The following is a 23,073-nucleotide window of genomic DNA, read 5'->3' as shown; positions in this document are numbered from 1 at the left end:
ACCATTAAATAAATCAAATATGGATAATTATGTGATTAATTGTTAATCTAGATTAATTGTTATTTGATCCCCCATGTTTTAAAAGGTTTAAAACTTGCCCTCAAGTTTTGAAATTTATGTTTTGTAATTAAAAGTTTAATTTAGACAATTTAAATTTCAAACCCTAGAATTTTACAAGTTTAAAATTCAACCCTATACTAATATAATATTACAAGATTAATATATATATATATATATATATATATATATATATATATATATATATATATATATATATATGTGTATGTATAATTAAAATGCTAGTCTTACCGTTAGTAGGCCTCATTCACGAAGCCGGTCTATAAGGTGGGTATAAGGTTGCTGCCTATAAAATGGCGCTTAATGGGTGTACACTCACACCCACCGCTTGCTTGATCGGTGGAGGGTCATTAGCCGAACGGGTAGGATAGGGCAACCTCATCTCTTCATTAAGAGTATAATATGAAATACAAAGTAACTACATGTTTTTCAAAAAATTTCCGAATCTTAGTTACTTTAGGAAAAGTGAATTGATGCAATCCCATGAAATTGCACTTTGCACCCTTGTTGAGAAGTTAGTGGAGCGTATGTGGTTTACCAGCACACTAATTGGTTCTAAGCAAAGGTGGCAAAGGGTGATCCATTGTTTATCATAGTTCGATGGAGCGTGTGTGGTTTATCGGCACATCGAATAGGTGATCGTTACAATGAAGGCACCATGTGAATTTGCATGGTAATTCACACCCACTTTGTGATCCTCGGTATCCCAGTCACAAACGAGAGGGGCATATCGAGATTTAAACATGCCATTGAAAAGTTTCAATGAATCTCATCCAAACCTAGGAATTCTCAATACATTTAGAACTTAAAGTTATGTTTTCATGGTGGAGAATTAGTGAATCGTCATTCACTTACCTTCATATTATTTGCATGTTGGATTACGGCATCCCTTTTCTAATATGTAAATATTGTTGTTGGATCCTAGCCCTAATTTTTCTTATTGGGTGATAATTAGGGATTCATATTCTAATCTATCTTTGTCCTTTCTATTTGTAGATTTCGAACGCAAACAACGCTGGTGCTAGTTCATTCACATTGATGAGCCTTTGTCAAAAGGTGACTTTCTATGGGACGAACTTTAGAGAATGGATAAGATACATTCGCACAATTGCTCGCTATGAGGACAAGGACTATGTCCTAGATGAGAAGCTCTAGAAAATCAACCCAGAAATCGCTACTCCGGCTGAAATGACTGCTTTTGAAACTCATGAACGTGATGCAACGAAGGTACATTACATCATGATAGCCACCATGAATGCCGAATTCCAAAAGTCCTATTAGGACATGTATCCGTACGAAATGCACCAAGACTTGTTGGAGAGATACCACCAAAACGCGAGGCAAGAGCGTTACGAGATTTTCACTAACATGATTTCCGCCAAAATGGGTCATGGAGAATCTCTTACCGTGCACCTGCAAAAGATGCAAAGGTATGTCGACCGTCTTCGCAAGTTGAATGTTGACTTTGGGGAAGACTTGGTGATCGACATGGTGCTTCACTCTTTGCCTCCATGTTACAATCAATTTAGGATGACCTACCACATGAACAAAGAAGAGGTCACCCTAAGTAAGCTCCAAGGTCTCCTTAGGGTTGCTGAAAGCAACCTCAAGGACAAGTCTGTTGCACCCGCTCCCAATCCGCCCGCTGCTCCTGTTTTGGCCATAGGGCAAGGAAGAGGCAAGAAAAGGAAGGCTCCGTCTAAGAGACACCGGAAGGGAAAGTCCCGAGATGGTTCCTCTTCTAGTGGGACCAAAGTTGATCCTGCTAAACCCTGTCCTAACCCTAAGGAGGCAGAGTGTCATCATTGCCATAAAATAGGGCATTGGAAGAGAAGCTGCCCAGACTACCTGCAAGCCATAAGGGAAGGAAAGATCAAGCCATCTTTCGCAGGTATATACACAATTAAATCTAACGATTCATCTCATGCTATTTCTTGGGTCCTTGATACCGGTTGTGGTTACCACATTTGTTCTGAATTGTAGGGACTAAGAAGAAATAAGGATGTGGAGCATGGAAGAATAAATCTAATCATGGGGAACAGAAGATCGTCGCTTGTGACCAAGATTGGAGTGTATTCTTTAGTGCTTAGGAATGGTTTATGTTTAGATTTGAACAATTGTTGCTATTCGCCAGAAATGGCAAGAAACATCATTTCATTTCATGGTTTGTTTAGACAAGGTTTTAGATTTTCTTTTAATAATGATAATGGTTCTATTCTTGCTTATCTAAATGATGTCTTATATTTTTAAGCAATATCGTGTAATGGAATTTATGAAACTGTTATGATTGTAGATAACTTAGGAAATGATGTTTTATGCATAGATTCTTCCAAGGGTATGGATAGAGCATCCTTGTGGCATTGTCGTCTTGGACATGTCAACAAGAAGCGCATAGCCCAACTCCAAAAGGATGGAGTGTTGGAGTCATTCGACCTTAGGGAAGATGACACATGCAAGTCTTGTTTGCTTGGAAAGATGACTAAGTCACCCTTCACTAGTACATGTGAAAGGGGTGAGGGTCTATTGGACCTAATACATACCGATGTATGTGGACCATTTAGATCAACCACGAAGGATGGGAACCGCTTCTATGTGACTTTTACCGATGACTATAGTAGATATGGGTATATCTATTTAATCAAGCAAAATTCAGAAACGTTTGAAAAGTTCAAAGAGTTCAAGAATGAAGTGGAGAATCAATTGGGAAGGAAAATCAAGATGCTTCGATCCGATCGAGGAGGAGAGTACCTAAGTCTTGAATTCCACGACTATCTCAAGGAGTGTGGAATAGTTTCACAATTGACGCCGCCTAGGACACCGCAGTTGAATGGTGTGGCAGAAAGGCGTAATCAAACCTTTTTAGACATGGTTTGCTCTATGATGAGTCGTGCTTCACTACCTATCTCTTTTTGGGGGTATGCCTTAGAGACTGCCGCCCATATCCTTAACCGAGTCCCTACTAAGAAGGTTGCCAAAACACCTCATGAGATGTGGACAGGGAAAGCTCCCTCGTTAGCACATATCAAGGTTTGGGGTTGCGAGGCTTTCGTAAGACGAGATACTCACGACAAACTTTAACCTCATAGTGAGCGATGTATTTTCATCAGCTACCCGCAGAAATCCTTTGGATATCTCTTTTATAGACCGAAGGACAATGTTGTCTTTGTTGCAAGGAGAGGAGTTTTCCGAGAGCGAGAACTCATAAGCCAAGAAGACAGTGGGAGGCAAATCGAGCTTGAAGAGATTCAAGAGTCGATAGATGAAGGAACCTCTACTGCTGGCATTCAACCTGAGGAGGAAACTCCGGTTGAACCAATTGACGAGTCCTTATCTCTTAGACATTCCGAAAGAGTTAGAGTTCAACCCCAGTTTTATGGTTTTCATATTACTACCGAAGGGGACATGTATATTAGTGATGGTACACTAATAAATCTAGATGAACCTAATAGCTATAAGGAAGCCATGGCAGGCCCGAAGTCTGCGAAATGGGAAGAGGCAATGGACAGCGAGATCCAGTCCATGTATGACAACCAAGTTTGGAATTTGGTTGATAATGTGCCCGGACGTAAGACCGTTGGGTGCAAATGGATCTTCAAGAAGAAGACCGACGTGGATGGAAACGTACACACGTATAAAGCGCGATTGGTTGCGAAGGGCTTTACTCAAACTCCCGGAGTTGACTATGATGAGACCTTCTCACCAGTTGCGAAGATAAAGTCTATTAGAGTGATGCTGGCCATTGCCGCATTTCATGATTATGAGATTTGGCAAATGGATGTGAAAACCGATTTCGTTAATGGGAAGTTGGCTGAGGATGTTTACATGGCTCATCCAGAGGGTTTTGTCGATCTGAAGCATCCAAATAGAGTGTGTAAGCTTGAGAAGTCCATTTATGGACTTAAGCAAGCATCTCGCAGATGGAATCTTTGCTTCGATGAGAAAGTCAAAGAGTTTGGATTTGTACGAAGCGAAGATGAATCTTGTGTATATGTCAAAGCCAATGGGAGTATAGTAAGCTTCCTCGTTTTGTATGTCGATGACATACTACTCATAGGAAACGACGTCCTGACTCTACAGGAAGTTAAGTCCTGGCTCGGGAAGTGCTTCGCTATGAAGGACCTCGGAGAGGCTTCCTATATTTTGGGAATAAGGATAGTGAGAGAACGAAGTAAGAGACTAATAGGACTTAGTCAGAACACTTACTTAGACAAGGTACTAAAACGTTTTAGTATGGAAAACTCGAAAAAGGGAGAATTACCGATACAAAGTAATGCCAGATTGAGTAAGACTCAAAGTCCGAGTACCGAAGCTGAAATAGCATAAATGAGCCGAGTACCATACGCTTCTGCAGTTGGCTCAATCATGTATGCTATGACTTGTACTCGCCCTGATGTAGCCTTTGCTTTGAGCATGGTTAGCAGATATCAAGGGAATCCTGGCAGAGCCCATTGGATTGCGGTTAAGAATATCCTTAAGTACCTTCGGAGGACGAAGGAATGGTTCTTAGTCCTCGGAGGGAGTGATGACTTGAAGGTGCGAGGGTATAGTGACGCCAGCTTTCAGACCGACAGGGACAACTACCGTTCACAGTCGGGCTGGGTCTTTACCCTGAATGGAGGAGCAGTAACTTGCAAAAGTTCCAAGCAGGAAACCGTAGCTGATTCAACGTGTGAATCAGAGTACATTGCAGCGAGCGAAGTGTCGAAGGAGGCAATATGGTTGAAGAACTTCATCGGTGATCTTGGAGTTGTACCTGCCATAAAGGAGCCCATGGAAACTTTCTGTGATAATGAAGGAGCGGTTGCCTTGACCAAGGAACCGAGGGATCATGGTAGATCTAGACATATCGACAGAAAATATCACTTTATTAGATATCGAGTAGAAGAAGGACAACTCGTGGTTAAGAGGATATCATCAGAAGATAACCCAACAGATCCGCTTATGAAGGGACTGAGCAGGGTTAAACACTTGCATCATGCTAGGAGTATTGGGCTGAAGGATGATATTAGTATAGATTAGATAGTATTAGAAACGTGTAATAGATAAATGTAATTAGCATTTGATGATTAAATAAAGGAGTATTATTTATGAGTAATGTTACTATCTTGTGTTAATTGTTTAACTATTGTTTCATTTTTGCATGTTTTGACTTCCAGAATAATTGAGTTTATTAAGAATAATCGAATTATTCAAATTGTCCACAATCGTTCATATGTTGGAAGTAGGTATGAATGAAGATTGTCATGAATTGGTGTGTAGACTGTTTAAATGGTATTAGACATAGCAAAAGGTTGCTGCAACGTTCATGAGTGCTTATGAACTAGTTTTGAGCATTGGAACAAACCCGCGCTTGCTGGAATCACCTTATGGAATGTGATAAAAGGGTGATCGCAAGACGATAATATCATATGGTCTTAAAAACAAGATATATGGTTTGTTATTTGTTAATTGGTTGTACATTGATAATGCGAAACCGCATCAGTAAATTGATGTTATAAAACGCATTGTTGTGTATAGTTGATTAATGAATAAGTAAATGCATATAAGTCGAAGTTTATCTGTTACTTTTATCCTAAGAGGGTAAAAACGATATCTCGGCCGCTCGATGATTTGATTTGACTTATGTGCCAGGCCTGGTCATAACTGAATTGATGTGTTCGATTAAGTTCTATGTCAAATAAATCGGAGATTGAGAAACCAAATGATAGACAAATTAGTTCCATAGAATTGTCAGCATGATATCTAAACAGAGGACTGTAAGTTCCCTTATCTGAAGGACAAGATTGATTAGATCAGAGTTTGGCAGCGTCTTTGAGAGCTACAATTGCTAATCGGAATATACTTGTATATAGTTACTAGACTTATCCAAGTGGGAGACTGTTGGAATAGTGTCTAAGGCTGCAACTATATTAGGCAAGTATTTGACCCGGTTGTGCATGGTCCTTTTGGGTTGCCTTCACCATAGCAACTTGACATGATGATTTATTATGAGAGAAGAAATATTATTAATATATTATGAGAATAATATAAGGAATAATAATATTGTTATTTGATTAATATATAAGTCATAAATTAATTAGGAATTAATTTGGTGACTTAAAGAGATTAATTAAATAAAGGGGTATAAACTGTCAATTGTATGATAGTTAGACTTTGGGCTATAAATCCCTTAAGGATAATAATGGACGATTTCTAGGGCTTGGGATAAGCTTAGAATTCGTCCAAGGGGTTATCTATTAGGGTATTGGATTGCTTAGGGCCTAAGTTATCCAATTAGGGTTTAAGGTTGAAACCCTAGGAGCCTTACAAGTATAAATAGACCCCAAGGGTCAAGGGAAATCGGCACTTGTGCTTAGAGAAGAAACCCTGGCCGATTTGATCCCCTCTCCTCTCTCTCAAATCATCCTCTTGCTAGTTGGTGTTTGTATGCCATTAGAGGAGTGAGAATTGTGACTCTAAAGCTCCAAGAACAAGAAGATCAAGCAAGTGATTCAAGGTAAACTTCTAATCTCTGATTTCATATTTTTATTATACTCTATTAGCCATTAGAAGTCTTGGATTCAATGTATGTTCAATTAGAGAAACCTAGATCCAAGCATTAGGGTTGCATGTGCACATAGGAATGTTCATATGGCTAAAACCCATCACTTAGGACCCAAGGGTGGGTCAGTACCTGGATATGCCTGACTGTATGCTTATATCTGTTGATTGTATACTAGTGATAGGGGTGAAATAGTCCCCAATTACCGGTTGAAAGATACCGATGACGGATACCGGTTGAAAGATACCGATGTTGGTTACCGGTTGAAAGATACTGATGATGGTTACTGGTTGAAAGATACCGATGATGGCTACCGGTTGAAAGATACCGATGAAGTTTACCGGTTGAAAGATACCGACGATATTATGTGGTATGTGGTATGATGGGGGAACTCACTAAGCTTTGTGTTTACAGTTTTGGTTTGGTTTCAGGTATCTCTTCGTCGAAGGGGAAGGAGCCGGCGGTGTAGCAGCGCATCACACACACTAATGGTTTCCGCAAGGAGTTTTTAGGGACTGTACTCTGATTTTCATTTCTTCTGATGTTATAATTTGAGACTCAACATTACCATTTTGTAACTGAATGTTTTATTAACAATGTTTTGGTAAAATGTTTATGAAATGTGTTAATTCAAAAATGAAATTTTTGGCCTTGAAAATTGGGTCGTTACATTATGCTTACCCTACTTTAAGTAGAACTTATGTTTAAGTTCATTATCATTATTATGAACCTATAAAAGGATTTATCAGTGATTCAAAGTCGTTATACTGATTGATCTACTTACGGGGATGATGTCTAGGTTGTGATTTAGTGAGGTGTTTAAAGTGGGCTTTCCAAACAGTATACTGCGTATACCAAACAGACCCTACCTCCGATATGATCCTACCTGGTTGTTCCTTACTTGATAGATCATTAAAGTAGACTTTGAGTTAATGATGAATCTAGACTAGTAATTAGTCGCAATAAATATTAGACTAAAATCTAGTAATAATGATACTAGGTTTCGTTGAAGGAAAATAAAATTATTAGAAGTGAAACACTGCTCGAATTTGCGAATCGTCACTTTAACAAGTGAGTGCACAGTTACTTTCATTTCACACATAGATATAAAATATTTAATATAAATTATGTGCTATATGTTCATATCATTTGTGTTCTTGATATCCATGTTGGATGAACGACGTATACATGTTTTACTTGATATAAACTATATATGTATTTTTATACCTATCAATATGTTGGGAAAAGATGTGTATATGAAATAGATGATGAAAGATGAAATAAAACAATGAGAGGCCCCGATGTTGAAAGTTGACCCAGTCATCTAGTGGAGTATAGATGACAACCACAGACTATTCTAGACAGTCTAATGGAACGCTAGCAGGCTTGCAACATATAGGTGTTTGTGAACGATGTGTTCACCTGGTGTACTCCATCCCCCTCATGGTTGCCTTACTGACATATATTATTGAGGAATCCCCTAAGCACTATTGTCTTCCCGATGATGATCCTTAGGATACGTCCCTTAAATTAGATGCTTTAGGGACAGAAAGTGAGGATAACGGAAACGAGTAATCAGGTTGAATGATTTGATGAAATTAAAGAACTTAATTATTGTGGGTTGAAAACCCTATGTGCTCACCAGGCTCTCAAGCCTGGCCCACTCGGTTTCTTGTATTACAGGTAGTGGCAAAAGAGCACAAGAGTGATGATCTGATGAGAGATCTATGAATTATAGGTCATTAGAATAATAGTTGTTTGTAAGGCCTCTACTATTTCTGTTTATGCTTATGTATTTTATTGATAATGACATCCCAACGTTTTTAATATAAATACACTTATTCATAAATGCTTTGATAATATCCTTATCATATTTTTGGGAACAAATTCAGAAACATTAATCTTTAAAAGAATACTCTGATCTTCTCTAATAAATGAAGGTTTTTTTGCCACTTGTCACACTCTCATTCATTTTGCCACATGTGATTTTGTGGTTATTTTGAATTAATTTTTATTCCATATGTAATTTTGTGGTTTTCCTATTTTATTAAGTTTCATATGATATTTAAATTTAATAATAAATGCATATTAATTTCATTAATTGACTTTCCTTATAATTTCAAAATTTTAAAATAAAATTTCATTAATTTGCTTTGATTATTTTATCTAAATGATTTGTTTAAATTTAAAAGAGAAAAAAAACACTTTAATTTTAGTTATTCAATATGTTTCTTATTTTTCTTATAAATTCAAATTTCTCAAATGTTTATACATATTTAATTGTTTTAAATACACTCATGTAATACATGAGACTCACACCTAGTTTTTAAATAAAGCATAAATAAATCAGTCTTTTCTGGTCGTGAAATTAGAGATGTCAGGCTATTCATCTCATCAGCTCATTTAATGATTATGCGTTTAGGTCAGTAATGAAACCGGTAAAATGTGTGTTATAGGAGATAACGGTCAAATCATCACTTTTACCGGTAGTTTATGTTTTTTTACGTAAACAAATTTTAGTTTATGACTTATTCGTAAATTATGATAAAATAATGAGACTTTAATGTGTATAGGCCTGTAATGAAACTGATAAACCAGAAAAAAAAAATTAACCAAATCGTCACTTTTACTGGTAATTTATGTTTCTTCTTAAATAAATTTTACTTTGAGTATGATAAAATAATGAGACTTTGGAGTCAGATTTATTATTTTTATTTATTTATTTATTTATTTTTCCAATCAAACATGGTTTTAAATGGGCCATATTTGTTGTTCAAATAATATTCTAATGGAGTACTCAATGTTTGAATGTTTTTTTTACTAACTTTATTTTAAATTTCTTGTTATTTATATTTCTTTTTACCTAAATAAATAGAGTTCATAATTCGACTAATAAGTATGTATATACATTAGTATTTTTAGTATTTCTTTTTTCCCAATTTGACTGTTTCTATGTTTGTCCCTAATTATCCACATTAGTTTACTTGCCATTGCTCTTGACTTCTTGAGGTACTTGCAATATAATTTCCGTAAATTATTAATCAAGTTTCATCCGTTTCATCCGAAAAGTCAACTATACGAATGAAAAAAATATAAACACCACCATCTCCACGAATTCTTTGAAGTTGACAACCTTCATATAACCTCCAATCACACAAATCATTGAACACAAAAATTCTGTTAGTGTTAATCTGTAACTTTCAAAGAATGAAAACCCTCCATAGCCATGTCAGCACCTCCATCTTCATCTTCATCTTGTCACTCTTGTACCCTTTTCACTCTCTAGCTATCGACACCATCACATTCTCACAGCCACTTACCATCAATCAAACTCTAGTTTCTAAAGATGAACATTTTGAGTTGGGGTTCTTTAATCCAGGCAACAATAATTTGTATATAGGCATTTGGTACAAGCAAATTCAGCAGAAAACATATGTTTGGGTAGCTAATAGAGACACCCCCATTACTTCATCCTCCGGGAACCTAACCATCATCAGCAACGGCAACATGGTGCTTGTAAATCAGACGGGAACCATCGTCTGGTCGACAAATCAACCTACACGGGCGGGGAACACGGTGGCGCAGCTTTTGGACAACGGTAACTTTGTGCTTCGTCTGGAAAACGATGAGGATCCAGAAAATTATATTTGGCAAAGCTTTGATTATCCGACTGATACTTTATTGCCGGAGATGAAACTGGGGTGGGACAGGAAATCTGGAATTACTCGGATTTTGAGGTCGTGGAAGACAATCAATTTAGATCCAGGAACTGGTGATTATTCTCTTATGTTCACTGTTCGTCATTTCCCGGAGATTTTGCTTATGCGCAAGGAAACGTTAATTCGTCGGAGTGGACCGTGGACTGGAAGAAGGTTTAGCGGTGTACCGGAGATAAAAGGGAGGAGTATAATGCAGTTTGACGTTGAAGATAATTCAGATGAGATTTATTATTCATTTAAATTGGTGAATAGTTCAATTTATTCACGATTGGTTGTATATTCTTCTGGTGTGAATCAAAGATTGGTTTGGGCTGACACAACAAAAACTTGGAGCGTCTACTGGTCTTTCCCCGGTAATTGCGACCACTTTGGTGAATGTGGTCCGTCTGGCATTTGTACTGCAAACCCTGCACCGATCTGCAGTTGTATGACTGGATTCCATCCGAAGAACAAACAAGCATGGGATCTCCGAGTTGGGTTGGATGGGTGTGTTCGAAACTCCAGCTTGGATTGCAGGTCGGATGGATTTAAGCTATTCAAGAACATGAAACTGCCGGAGACTTCGAAAGCTTTTTTAGATCAGACGATAAATTTGAAAAAGTGTGGTGAGATTTGCAAAACGAATTGTTCTTGTGCTGCTTATGCTAATATGGATGTCACTGAAGGCGGGTCGGGTTGTGTGATTTGGGAAGGGGATCTCATCGATATGAGGCAGTATGCTGATTCGGATAATGGTGGAGATGATCTTTACGTTAGAGTTGGAGCTTCTGATTTGGGTACGTTTCTAAATCAATCCAAAAATCTATAATGATTCTTGCATTAACAGGCATGCATTTTCTTAAATAAAAAAAAACCATAAATTTTTTTAATTTGATGATACTTTTGAATATGGTTATTTATAGACTTGTCTTTTCTAAAATTGAAATAACTAAAGTCCCTTTGTTATATTTATTTTCTATTTTTTTCTGTAAGTTTTTACTATTATTAAGTAAAGATAATGGGCACACTTAGATGATAAATTGACTTATTTTTTTTTTTTGAGCCTTTTCAGTTTCTTATATGATAGAATTGCAAAAATAGTCGATTGACAAAATTATATGGTTTTGGTCTAAATTCAAATATTTTGTGTGGTTTTGGTCCCAATACTTTGCAATTTTATGTGGTTTTAGTCTGTATCGTACATGAAATGACAAATATGCCTTTAAATATATATTTGTTTTAATTTGTTTCATTCTGTTTCTAATTATTCTAATTAAAAAAAAAAAGAAAAAACCCCAACTACCCTTCTTAACCCTCCCCTCTACCATTATAGCCTGTAAATCCCAAGAGACAGAGGTTTCATGTCGGCCCTCTTCTGCCCGGCGTCCGTCACCTTCTTCCGACACCGTCGTCCGGCGTCTGTCGTCCTCTTCCACTATCGACTTGTGTAAGATATGGGGCATCTCTCTCTGGCTCTCTATCTCTCCCTTGTTGTTATGTTCTTCATCCCCAATCGCTGAAAGATCTGGCCGAAGATCTGATATGGTCGAAGATCTGATCTGGCCTCCTCGCCGGAACCGTTATTTACAGAGATAAACAAATCTCCAAAGATTTAGGCTCTGAAAATCCTTGTGCTAAAAATCACCACCTAACCGTCGACAAACAAGATGATTTTTTCAGGTCGAATGACGTTAGGGCGTTGGTGGTGGTGGCTAAAAAACCTAATCGCTGAAAGATGGTGGCGATGTCATTTGGGTAGGGAAAACTCCAATTAGAAGGTGGTGGTGTCATTTTAGAGGCGTCTGAACACCCCTGCTTTGACAAGAAGGGTGTCATCTCCGACGATAAAGGAAGCAGTTCCAACGAGAAGAGTGGTTCTCTGACTTCTGGTAATATTTTCCAACAGAAAGCTAGTGAACGATGGTGTGATGGTCGTCAGTGGTGATAGGAGTGAGGGTGAGGGTGAGATTTGATGTTTGTGGTTGAGGGCAGTGGCAGTCGGTGATGATGGTGGCGGACGGTAGTAGGAGTTGGTGCTGGAAGTCGGTGGTGATGATGGCAACCATTAGCGGTGTTATGTTCTTGAGTGTGTGTGTGTGTGTGTTTAGAGAAAAAGAAAAATGGGATAGGCGAGCCCTTCCTATTTTTATTAATTAAAAACATTAAAATATATAACAAAAATTTTAAAAACAAATATATGGGAAATAATAGTCTTTTTAAGTTGATAGGGACTAAAATCACTAAAAAGAATTAAAATTGGACCGGTGGTGCACCACTAAATTTTTTTGGAACAAAACCATATAATTTTGACAACTACAGTGACCATTTTTGTAATTTTGTCTTTTTATATTTGACAAACTAATAAGTAGTTTAAAAACTAGTTTTTTTTAAAAAAAAAAACCAATTACATGAATTTTTCATGAGTTTTTTTTTTAAATACACTTTTATTTAATTAGAAAGAACATATTTTTTTAAATGTCATTTTATGTCATTTTGTATGTTTCAACTATCTTGTGAGATAATTTTTTTTACCAAACATCATTTTTCTCGGCTAACTTTTTAAGTTTTTAAGTATTACACCAAACATAGATTAACATATAAAAACTAACTTTATAATAAAAAAAGAAATATCAGAGTGGAAGGGGTATTATAAAAAATTGGGGTAGAAGAAACCTATGTATGCCATTATATTTTTAGGGTGAGGGAACAAATAAATTCATGGGAAATACGCTTCATCACCGAGAAAAAAACAACCCGAATAACAACCCGAATCACTGTTGTTCTCTTTAGTTTGGTCTGATTAAGATACTCAAAATTGAGTGTTATTGCAACTAAAATCCAAGAGAAGAATCAAAAGGTCGTATTAAATTTCATATTGGTAAAAACCTAATTCCTAATACTTACTTCGGAAAACATAGATTCTGGCTCCGAGATGATTACTTAATCCATAAAGGATCTATTATGCTTACACACCCTCTTATGATATACACATTATGTACTAAGTTATTAGGACGATGGTTTTAATAAACGATTGTAATTCTCATATAATTAAACATGTGCAAATGGACAAGATCCTAACTGAATTAAGCATTGACATTTCGGAAAATGTTTCATCATAAACGAATTTATGAGTTCACTAGTCGAATCTCCGCGCGTTGCGCGTGAATATAATTATATAATTAATATAATAACATTTAACAAATTCTGATTTAATATTTATACATGTAAACCAATTTCAGTATCAAAACAAATTCTATAATGAACATATTAGTCTTATTAATTTTAATTATTTATATCATTAGTTATTTCCCCTATTAGTTCATGATTTTATAGATCGTTTTATGTTGTGTAAATTATATATATCAAACATATATTGAATCCCATGTATAAAAAAACAAAAGTAGTTTGAAAAAATAAATACTACAACTTTTGATGATTTTATAGAATGCTTTAAGTTGTTGAAATTATATATAAAACGTATGTCGATGTGCATATAAAACAAATAACAAATAGTATTTAAAACACTGTAGCTTTAATAAAATAAAAACACTACAACATTATAACATTTATATCAAACAAAACATATTAAACACTTATAAATCATTAAAAATTAATATTTAGAAATCAACATACATTTGATATATAGAAACATTGTTATAAAAAATTTGTGTTGAAATAACCACTAATACGACAAAACTTATTTTTTTCAACTCTTTCATTTTGAATCACAAATTTTTTCAAACAAATGATTTTTTAATCAAAACTTACTTATATACTATTAATATAACTACAATGCGTATAATAAATAAGTGGAAAAAAACATTACACATTAATAACCATAAGTTTAAAAAACTTTTAAATGTAGGGGAAAACATAAAGGAAAATACATTAAATTTGAAATCATAATTACATTTAAATAAAAAAAACTATTGAGTTGTAGTGAAAGTTTTAAACTCTTGATTTGTGCCCAATAATTTAATATAAATATTAACAGTTATATGTTATAAAAATAATATTATAATTATTTATCATTGAAATAATAAATTTTATACTAAGCTGTAACTAATATTATAATAATTTTAAGTTTACGATAAAAAAGATATGTAAAATTGTGTTTGAATCAAAATGAATTATGTTTTTGATTTAAAATTATTTTAAACTATATTTATTTTTGACTAATTTATGAATAATTTATTTGAATATTTTTTATTTCCTATATTATTATTATTATTATTATTATTATTATTATTATTATTATTATTATTATTATTATTATTATTATTTCAAATAACAGTAATTTATTAATATAATATAGTATATTATTTAGTTTTACGTTATTTTAAACAATTATTACTTTTTACTAATTAAAAACTCATTATTTGAAAATTTTCATTATTATATTTAAAAAAGACTATCATACTTTTTTTTTATTGTACTTTTATTTTTTTTTTCCTTAAAGTTATGAAATAATGGAAAAAAATGAATGGTCCAAATAAAACGGTAATTCGAATTTTAAAGCTATAGTAATTGTTATGTACTGCGACCAATCTTAAAAACAATATGTTAAGAGTGGGTTAAAGAAGGAAGAGTGTTACACTTGAGGCATATTTTAATCATTTATATTTTCTTATGAAAATATTAATATTTTATTTATTTTACTTTTCCTTTAATGAATAGGAAAAAAGAAAATTGACAAATGTAATAAGATTATTTATTTTTATTACTATAAAAACATTTAAAATTGGGTACATCCATATAACTTTTGGTAGAACATAAATAATTCATTTTTATAACACACATAATTATTGGTTTTCAACAATAAAGTCATATAATATTAAAAATCATTCGTTCTAATTCGTCATTATCACCAACAATTTGGAATAATAATTGTAAACTCCTTTCATCAAAATCAATTATAAAAAACTCCATCGATGTTATTTACAAAATAAACGATAGAAACTAGCATAGTATATACATAGCATAAAATAAATGTTGAGTAATGTTCTCTTGTACATAAAATATATTTTAATAACATAAAAAGAATAACATAAAGATACATACATGTTAACAAAGTTAATCGCTCTAACTTATAAATAGCATGATGGTTGATTTACCAAAAGCTTATGAGAAGTAATTATCAACCACACCTCATCACCCTATGATTATAAAAAGATGCATAACACATAAACTTAAAAAATAATCTCAAGTATACCTTTACAAACATACCTAAATTTGAACCTTTGTTAATATCTAAAACTTTACATGCACCCAATTTGAATTTACATGAATTTATACATGCAAAAGTTGCAATTACTTTCTTACATCCACGGAACCACTCATATAACTCTTCAAACCCTATAAATATAATCTATCATTTTGTGTTAACATACATGCAATATGTAATCTACAAATTTCTCATATAGGCTAAATATTTCATTTAACTCATCAATTAAATAGCATGATTTGAAGAGTTTTAAGAGGTACAAATCATAATATTTCAATTAATCATAAATTAATTTGTGTAAGTTGAATAGTCTTGGGAGTTTCAAATGCATGAGGTTCAAGAAAAAGTGGTATTGGGAGTTTCAAATGTATGAGGTTCAAGGAAAAATGCTAGCTTTATAAGATATATAGATATAGATATAGATATAGATAGATATATTTGTAGTTTTTAGCTATCCATGTCCATTTCTTTAGGAACATTTTCTAATGGTTCTCTTTATGGATATTTAGATTTCCATCTATTCCAATTTTTCTCTTGAAGACTCATTTATACCTAATAGTCTCGCTATTAGGAGGTTTATCAAATAAGTCATGTTATTGGTTGTTAGCACATGGATTTGATCTCAACTTCCATCTAAATAAGCCATTTATTTGAATTACAATTATCACACAAATTCTTAGTAGTTGGTTGGTTCATATAGGTCAAGTGTTATCCCTTCTTTATTAGTAACAACCACTCTTTATCTATCATGTTCATAACAAGCTCTACCATACCTATAAGTTTCTAGTGTTTTAGATGGCACCTCAACAATAGTTTCTTGGGATCTATTTTTGGAACGGAAAAAAATTATTCAAAAACCTAGCAAGATGATAGATAAAAAAAACATGTAACCAACCTACTCATTTTATCTTACATTCTTTCTTGATGATATGTTTGTTCACTAGAAGGTTGAATACTTTGTGTCTCTTGAATTTCTTGAAGTATCATTTTGCTATGAGTGTCTTTTTTAGCTATAAAGTCTTTCTCCAAAAGACACCTCACTCGGATTGTAAAATTATAATATCTTGGTTTCATTAAGATATCCATTAAATCTGCATTTTTCAAACTTCTTCTCCAACATATTTATCTCTAGACATCACATGTAGAGTTTGCATTCCCTAAACCTTAAGGAAAAACAATGACGGACATAAGTTATAGCTTTTTGTCGTATCAACACATCCCATAGTTAGTCGATTGCATACCAAATATACTAGAGTATATTTTGTCTCATCATCTTATGCCTTATGGTATATACATGTTCAAATGGGATTCTTTTATTAAATCTATTTCACACATGTTTGTATTTGTGGACAAATAATACTTCAATTATTTGTATCTAATGAATCAATATTGTTGATAGCACAATGTATTAAAAGCTTGTTCATTGCAGATAAACCACAACAACCACCATCATCACCACCACCACCACCACCACCACCACGACGGCCAAATACCAAAGTTGGCAAGATTGTAGGAATTAGCATTAGTGCTTTTGCTATGCTCATATGTCTACTGATACTCTTCTACTTGAAGAGGAAGAAAACACAACCATTGGAAGATAGACAAGGTATCTTTTTTATTGGTATTTATAGTTACACACCTTACTTTATAATTTTAAAATATGCACGTACCATTGAAATAGTATTGATAGTATAACATTGAAATTAATAAAATGTTTGAAAATTTAACGTCAAGATATATAGATTATCATATTGATTTCTATATGTTTCATAGAGTTTGCTATGATCCAAATTAGGTCCAGAAGACATCATATTAAATGATGGGGTTATTCTGCCAAGTAGGAGAGATTATCTTAGCGAGGCAGTCATTGATGAACTCGAATTACCATTGTTTGATTTTACAACACTGGTCGTGGCTACAAACAACTTCTCAGACACAAATAAAATTGGGCAGGGTGGCTTCGGGTGTGTTTACAAGGTAAAATGCTTGTAATATATGAAAACTTAAAATTACTTGTGTTCAAAGATAGCGATTTTGAAAACCACATTAAAAATTCTAAAAATATACTCTTAAATAATCTGAACATATAAATAGTAATTTTTCAAAAGTTTGGACACTCAGAACAAACAAGAATCGAAAATATACATTTTTATTTTTTAATTTCAACTACATCTTTAATTGGACAAAAATCTTTGTATGCTTAAAATGATCCGTTAGTAATCTATAATAAAGGTGCAATGTTGTTCATTTTAAAGTGTATACAACTAGAATATAATAAGGTTGTTTCAATATATATATATATATATATATATATATATATATATATATATATATATATATATATATATATATATATATATATATATATATATATATATATATATATGTATATGTGTGTGTGTGAAAAGTGAATATACCCTTAAGGATATATAAGCTTACGTACCCAAACTCACTATACTACGTTGTTTTGTATCATATATCTACATTGTAATTGTCCAATTGTTGTTATAACTCAACTTTTAACTTGATTACTTCTAAGATTTTAATAAATTTCACATTTATCTTCCTTTTACATATTTTTCATTTTTAACTATAATATATATAGTCTAGTAGGTGATCGACAAAAAGATGATATAAGAGGAAGATAATTATAAATTTCGAAAATCTTTAAAGTAAATCAAGTTAGGGGTTGAAGTTTAAGAATATTATAATGAGTATATCTAACAAAACTACTAATTATGGTGTGTTTGGGTACCTAAGCTTATATACCCTTAAGGGTATATTCACTTTTCACACACACACACACACACACACACACACACACACACATATATATATATATATATATATATATATATATATATATATATATATATATATATATATATATATGGAAAAAGTTCAATAGAAAACCATTATTAATCAAGAAACCAGGGAACCAATCCAAAGCGTCGAAATTTAAAGCGATCAACGGCAAAAAGAAGGGTTGTAGACTTTTACAATGGACGCACATGCACCGGATAATAACAAAAAACTCACTTCCTTTTTTCGTTTAAAATTTTTTAGGCCATGTTTTTTATCGAAAAAAAACCGAGTATACTGTTGTTCACAATTTTTCGTCCTTTTTCCAAAGAGATCCATGATGATATATAAAAAACGGACTTTTTTTTCTCGAAAAAAGCTCACTTGATTTTCTTTGTTGAAAAGTTAAGGTCTATTTTTTAATAGAAAAAAATTAATAAATATATCAAAATTCATGTTTTTTTTTTTTTTACTTTTTAAACATAGATTCATATTAATCATGTAAGAAAAAACGTTATTTCAGCTCAGATTCACATTGTGAACCTGTTTAGATTCATATTGTGACCATGTTCAGATTCATATTGTGAACCTTCTCAGATTCACATTGTGAACCTTCTCAGATTCACAGTGTACATAATAGTAAGTAAGATTCACAATGTGAATTTGAAATGATCGAGCCTTTTCACATTGTGAATGTTGAAAATTAAAATATTTACAGTTTAGATTCACAGTATGAATCTACACTAATCGAGGTTTTTTTTTAACCTTCTCCAATTCACAGTGTTCATAATAATAAGTCAGAATCTGAACTGATCGAGTTTTTTCAAATTGTGAATGTTGAAAAATTAAAATATTTACAGTTTAGATTCATAATATGAATCTACACTATTCGAGGGTTTTTTTAGTGATATTTATTAATAGAGTACAAAAAATTAATATTTTTGGTATAATTAGTTTTTTTTTTTATAAAAATAAACTTAAATATTGAAAAAAAAACTAACAAAATGAAGTGGGTTTTTTCGAAAACAAAGTTCGTTTTTTATATATCAACATGGATCTCTATGGAAAGAGGACGGAAAATCGAAAACAAAAGTATATTTGGTTTTTTTTTTTTGATAAAAATGTGGCCTCAAAAAATTTTAAACAAAAAAAATAGGTGGGTTTTTGGTATAATCCGGTGTGTGTGTGTCTAATATAAAAGTGTACATTTATTTCCTTGGTCGTTGGTCATTATGATTTTCGATGCTCACGATTGGTTCTTTGGTTCCTTGTTAATTATGGTTATCTATTGAACTTATATATATATATATATATATATATATATATATATATATATATATATATATATATATATATATATATATATATATATATATATAGACTAAACTGCACAAATAGTCCTTATGGTTACCTGAAAATTGTCACTTTGATCCAAAAATATTTGGACTAACACCAGAGGTCAAAACATTTCAATTTGTTGCGATTTTTGTCCAAAAAATATTTGGACTAGCACCAGAGGTCAAAAATATTTGGGAGGGAGGGTTGTTTTCATTTCTCACCGGCAAACATAAACCCTCCATCCCCTTCTTCTTCAAGACAAATCCAAAAAAATTTCACCATTCACCTTCGATTTACGTTATCTATTGAACCTCACTATATATATATATATATATATATATATATATATATATATATATATATATATATATATATATATATATATATATATATATATATATGACTTTACAATCCTAGAAATTCAAGCTTTTTATACAAAATCGTAGAAATGGTTTTTTGAAAAAAAAAAAACAAAATAAAAGTAAAAGAATCATTTTTTAAAATTTTTTTTTCTTCCGTGAATTTGTTTAAAATACTACGACTTTCAGGTCTGTAAAGTAAAATAAATGATTAAATATATCAAAATAAAATTTTCCTACGTATTGAAATATCTAAAATTAAATATATGTTTTCAACACTTGTATTTAAGCCATCCTACAAGACAATAGGCATGTGAGCATAAAAGTGACATCATTATATTTGGTGATATAGGGTATATTAACGGAAGGTGAGGTTGTAGCAGTAAAAAGGCTCTCTAGAGTTTGCGACCAAGGGATTGAGGAACTTAAAAATGAAGTTCGATTAATCGCGAGACTCCAACATCGAAACCTTGTTCGAGTACTAGGTTGTTGCATTGAGGTCGAAGAGAAGTTGTTGGTTTATGAGTTCATGGAAAATAAAAGTCTCGATATGTTCCTTTTTGGTAAGTTTTCACGGGTATTGATTTATATTTCTTTGGACGCCCAATTTTATTTTGTTGAAATCAAACGGTTATCTCTGAAAATCATCATAGAGAAAGAGAAAAACTTGAAACTAAATTGGAAAATCCGACTCGAGATTATACGTGGGATTGCACGTGGACTTCTTTATCTCCATCAAGATTCAAGAGTTACAATCGTCCATCGAGATATGAAAGCAAGTAATATTTTGCTTGATAAGGAAATGAACCCAAAGATATCAGATTTTGGTATCGCGAGAATTTTTGGGAATGATCAGACAGAAGCAGAAACAAAGATAGTGGTTGGAACATAGTAAGTATCCTTGTATTTGTGCATAAATTAAAATATATGTGACACATAATTACTGATATAACCTGTATTTTAGAAGGTTTTATTGTTTCTTATTATTTTTTGTCAATTTTCTTCTAGTGGTTATATGTCACCCGAATATGCGATGGATGGTCATTTCTCAACGAAATCAGATGTTTTCAGTTTCGGAGTTTTGATTCTTGAGATAGTAAGCGGTAAAAGGAACAGGGGATCATCCAACACGAGTAACAAACTTAACCTTCTTGCACAAGTAAGTACAAGCAGTGGCATATTTAAAGCTTTCAAAATAATTATAATATCATATTTTTTCTAAAAGAATATCCATATATTTGCAATTAATTTCATATAGGTCCTTGTATTATTAAATTGTTATATTTGTGAAAAAAAAATATTTTTAGGCATGGAAGTTATGGAACGAAGGAAATGCTTTAGAACTACTAGACGAATCTCTTAGGGACAAATTTTTAGAGAATGAAGTTTTAAGGTGCATACAAGTTGGACTGTTATGCGTTCAAGGACAACCGGAAGATCGGCCTAACATGTCAAAAGTTTTGATACTATTGAGCAATGAAACGGTACAAATTCCACCACCAAAACACCCTGGATTATTTACTAGAAAAATAAACAACGAGACAGAATCTTCAAGCAAAGGCGATGATTCAATGACCGTAAATGGAATCACGATCTCGATATTAGATGGTAGATAGTGAAACTATGTTTGTTACCATCTAGCATCAATTGTACATCACAACTTTTTTATTTAATCAATGTTGGTTTGTTAATATCTTTCTTAAGTGAAAGGCAGATTATGACATATTTACACATTATAGCAAGTGTGAATTTGGGTCGGATATTATAATGGTCATAAATCATATTTAATTATAATTGTAACTTTCCAAAATACGAGCCAAAATTTTCAGTTTTAAAACATGTATTTAGCAAAACATTAGGAATAAAACGCTCAACGTTCTTATCATTTTACAAAGATATTGCATGTCTGGAAAACATTTTTATAAAACGTAAAAGTGTCAGAGTACAAATCCCCAGGAAGATCTCATAATGCGGAATACAAAGCATGTGTGTGATGTACCGCTACCGCGCCGGCTCCTTCCCCTTCGAAGAAGAGGTACCTGAAACCAAAACTGAAAACTGTAAGCACGAAGCTTAGTGAGTTCCCCCACGGTACCACATACCATATAATCACATAACATACATATACTGTCGGGCATATCTGGGTGCCCGACCTACCCCTTTGGTCCTTACGATCGGATACTGCCGGGCATATATGGGTGCCTGACCTACCCCTACGGTCCTTACGACCGGATACTGCCGGACATATATGGGTGCCCAACCTACCCCTTCGGTCCTTACGACCGGATACTGGGGACTATTTCACCCCTACTGCTACCACATAACACATATCACATAACATCATATCATACTAGCACGTAAACATAACACAGGTAGTAGCAACCCTAGATGAATATCACAGAGACCATCATTTATCATACAACTCCTACTGGTGGGTCGACATTGTGGTCGTAGACCCACTGCTACTGGAAGGTAACTCACCTCGAAGTAGCTGCTCATCTGCGTGGGAACTGATTGTCTGCTGCTGCTGCCGCTCCAGAAATCCTTCGGCTATAATTCCCACAAAACCCTTAGTTAAATACTGCTAACCGACCTCAGGGTAAAATGACCATTTACCCCTTACCAATCAAGAGTCAAGCCAAAGTCAACTGCCAGTTGGCCCGACTCGCCGAGTTGACTTGCCAACTCGCCGAGCCCTTATCCCTTTGTCCGACCATAAACCCGTCTCTACTCGTCGAGTTAAGCATTGACTCGACGATTTCTCCTTCTAAACTAAAGGCCAATAGTCCTTCATCCTACTCGCCGAGTTCTTCTTCATCCGAAGAACATTCTATGCTGAGACTCGCCGAGCTGTATGAACAACTCGCCAAGTCTGTTTTTGAGGCAAGAAGATTTCCTTGAACTCCCCAAGTCATGACATTGACTCGCCGAGTTACTTCATGAGTGAGTCTGGCTTCCGATCCACTGAGTCACACCCCCATGACTCACTACTCCAACCCGCAACACGAAAAGGGGAAAAACACGGGGACTTGC

The 23,073-nt window shown here is 33.5% G+C and overlaps 1 protein-coding gene across 1 annotated transcript; it reads left to right on the top strand.

The window, feature by feature from the left end:
- The first annotated feature begins 9,351 nt into the window (after nt 1-9,351).
- On the top strand, nt 9,352-21,823 carry LOC111907392 (receptor-like serine/threonine-protein kinase SD1-8). Its single transcript, XM_042896682.2, has 7 exons — nt 9,352-11,114; nt 16,971-17,147; nt 17,337-17,518; nt 20,393-20,603; nt 20,694-20,931; nt 21,049-21,199; nt 21,348-21,823. The coding sequence occupies exons 1-7, from the start codon at nt 9,827-9,829 to the stop codon at nt 21,654-21,656; spliced, it is 2,556 nt and encodes an 851-aa protein (XP_042752616.1). The 5' UTR covers nt 9,352-9,826; the 3' UTR covers nt 21,657-21,823.
- Nucleotides 21,824-23,073: the final 1,250 nt, after the last annotated feature.

Source organism: Lactuca sativa, chromosome 7, assembly GCF_002870075.4.
Source record: "Lactuca sativa cultivar Salinas chromosome 7, Lsat_Salinas_v11, whole genome shotgun sequence".
NCBI classification, from domain to species: domain Eukaryota; kingdom Viridiplantae; phylum Streptophyta; class Magnoliopsida; order Asterales; family Asteraceae; genus Lactuca; species Lactuca sativa.
The sequence above is the reverse complement of the archived record's forward strand: the minus strand, read 5'-3'. Positions and strand labels throughout refer to the sequence as shown.

What these genes read in the sequence shown, in the direction of transcription:
- LOC111907392 (XM_042896682.2), top strand. Translation starts at nt 9,827, where the DNA reads ATGAAAACCCTCCATAGCCATGTCAGCACCTCCATCTTCATCTTCATC. An exon ending in TCTCGATATGTTCCTTTTTG is followed by an intron (nt 20,604 to 20,693) that starts GTAAGTTTTCAC and finishes AAATCATCATAG; the next exon opens with AGAAAGAGAAAAACTTGAAA. An exon ending in AAGATAGTGGTTGGAACATA is followed by an intron (nt 20,932 to 21,048) that starts GTAAGTATCCTT and finishes ATTTTCTTCTAG; the next exon opens with TGGTTATATGTCACCCGAAT.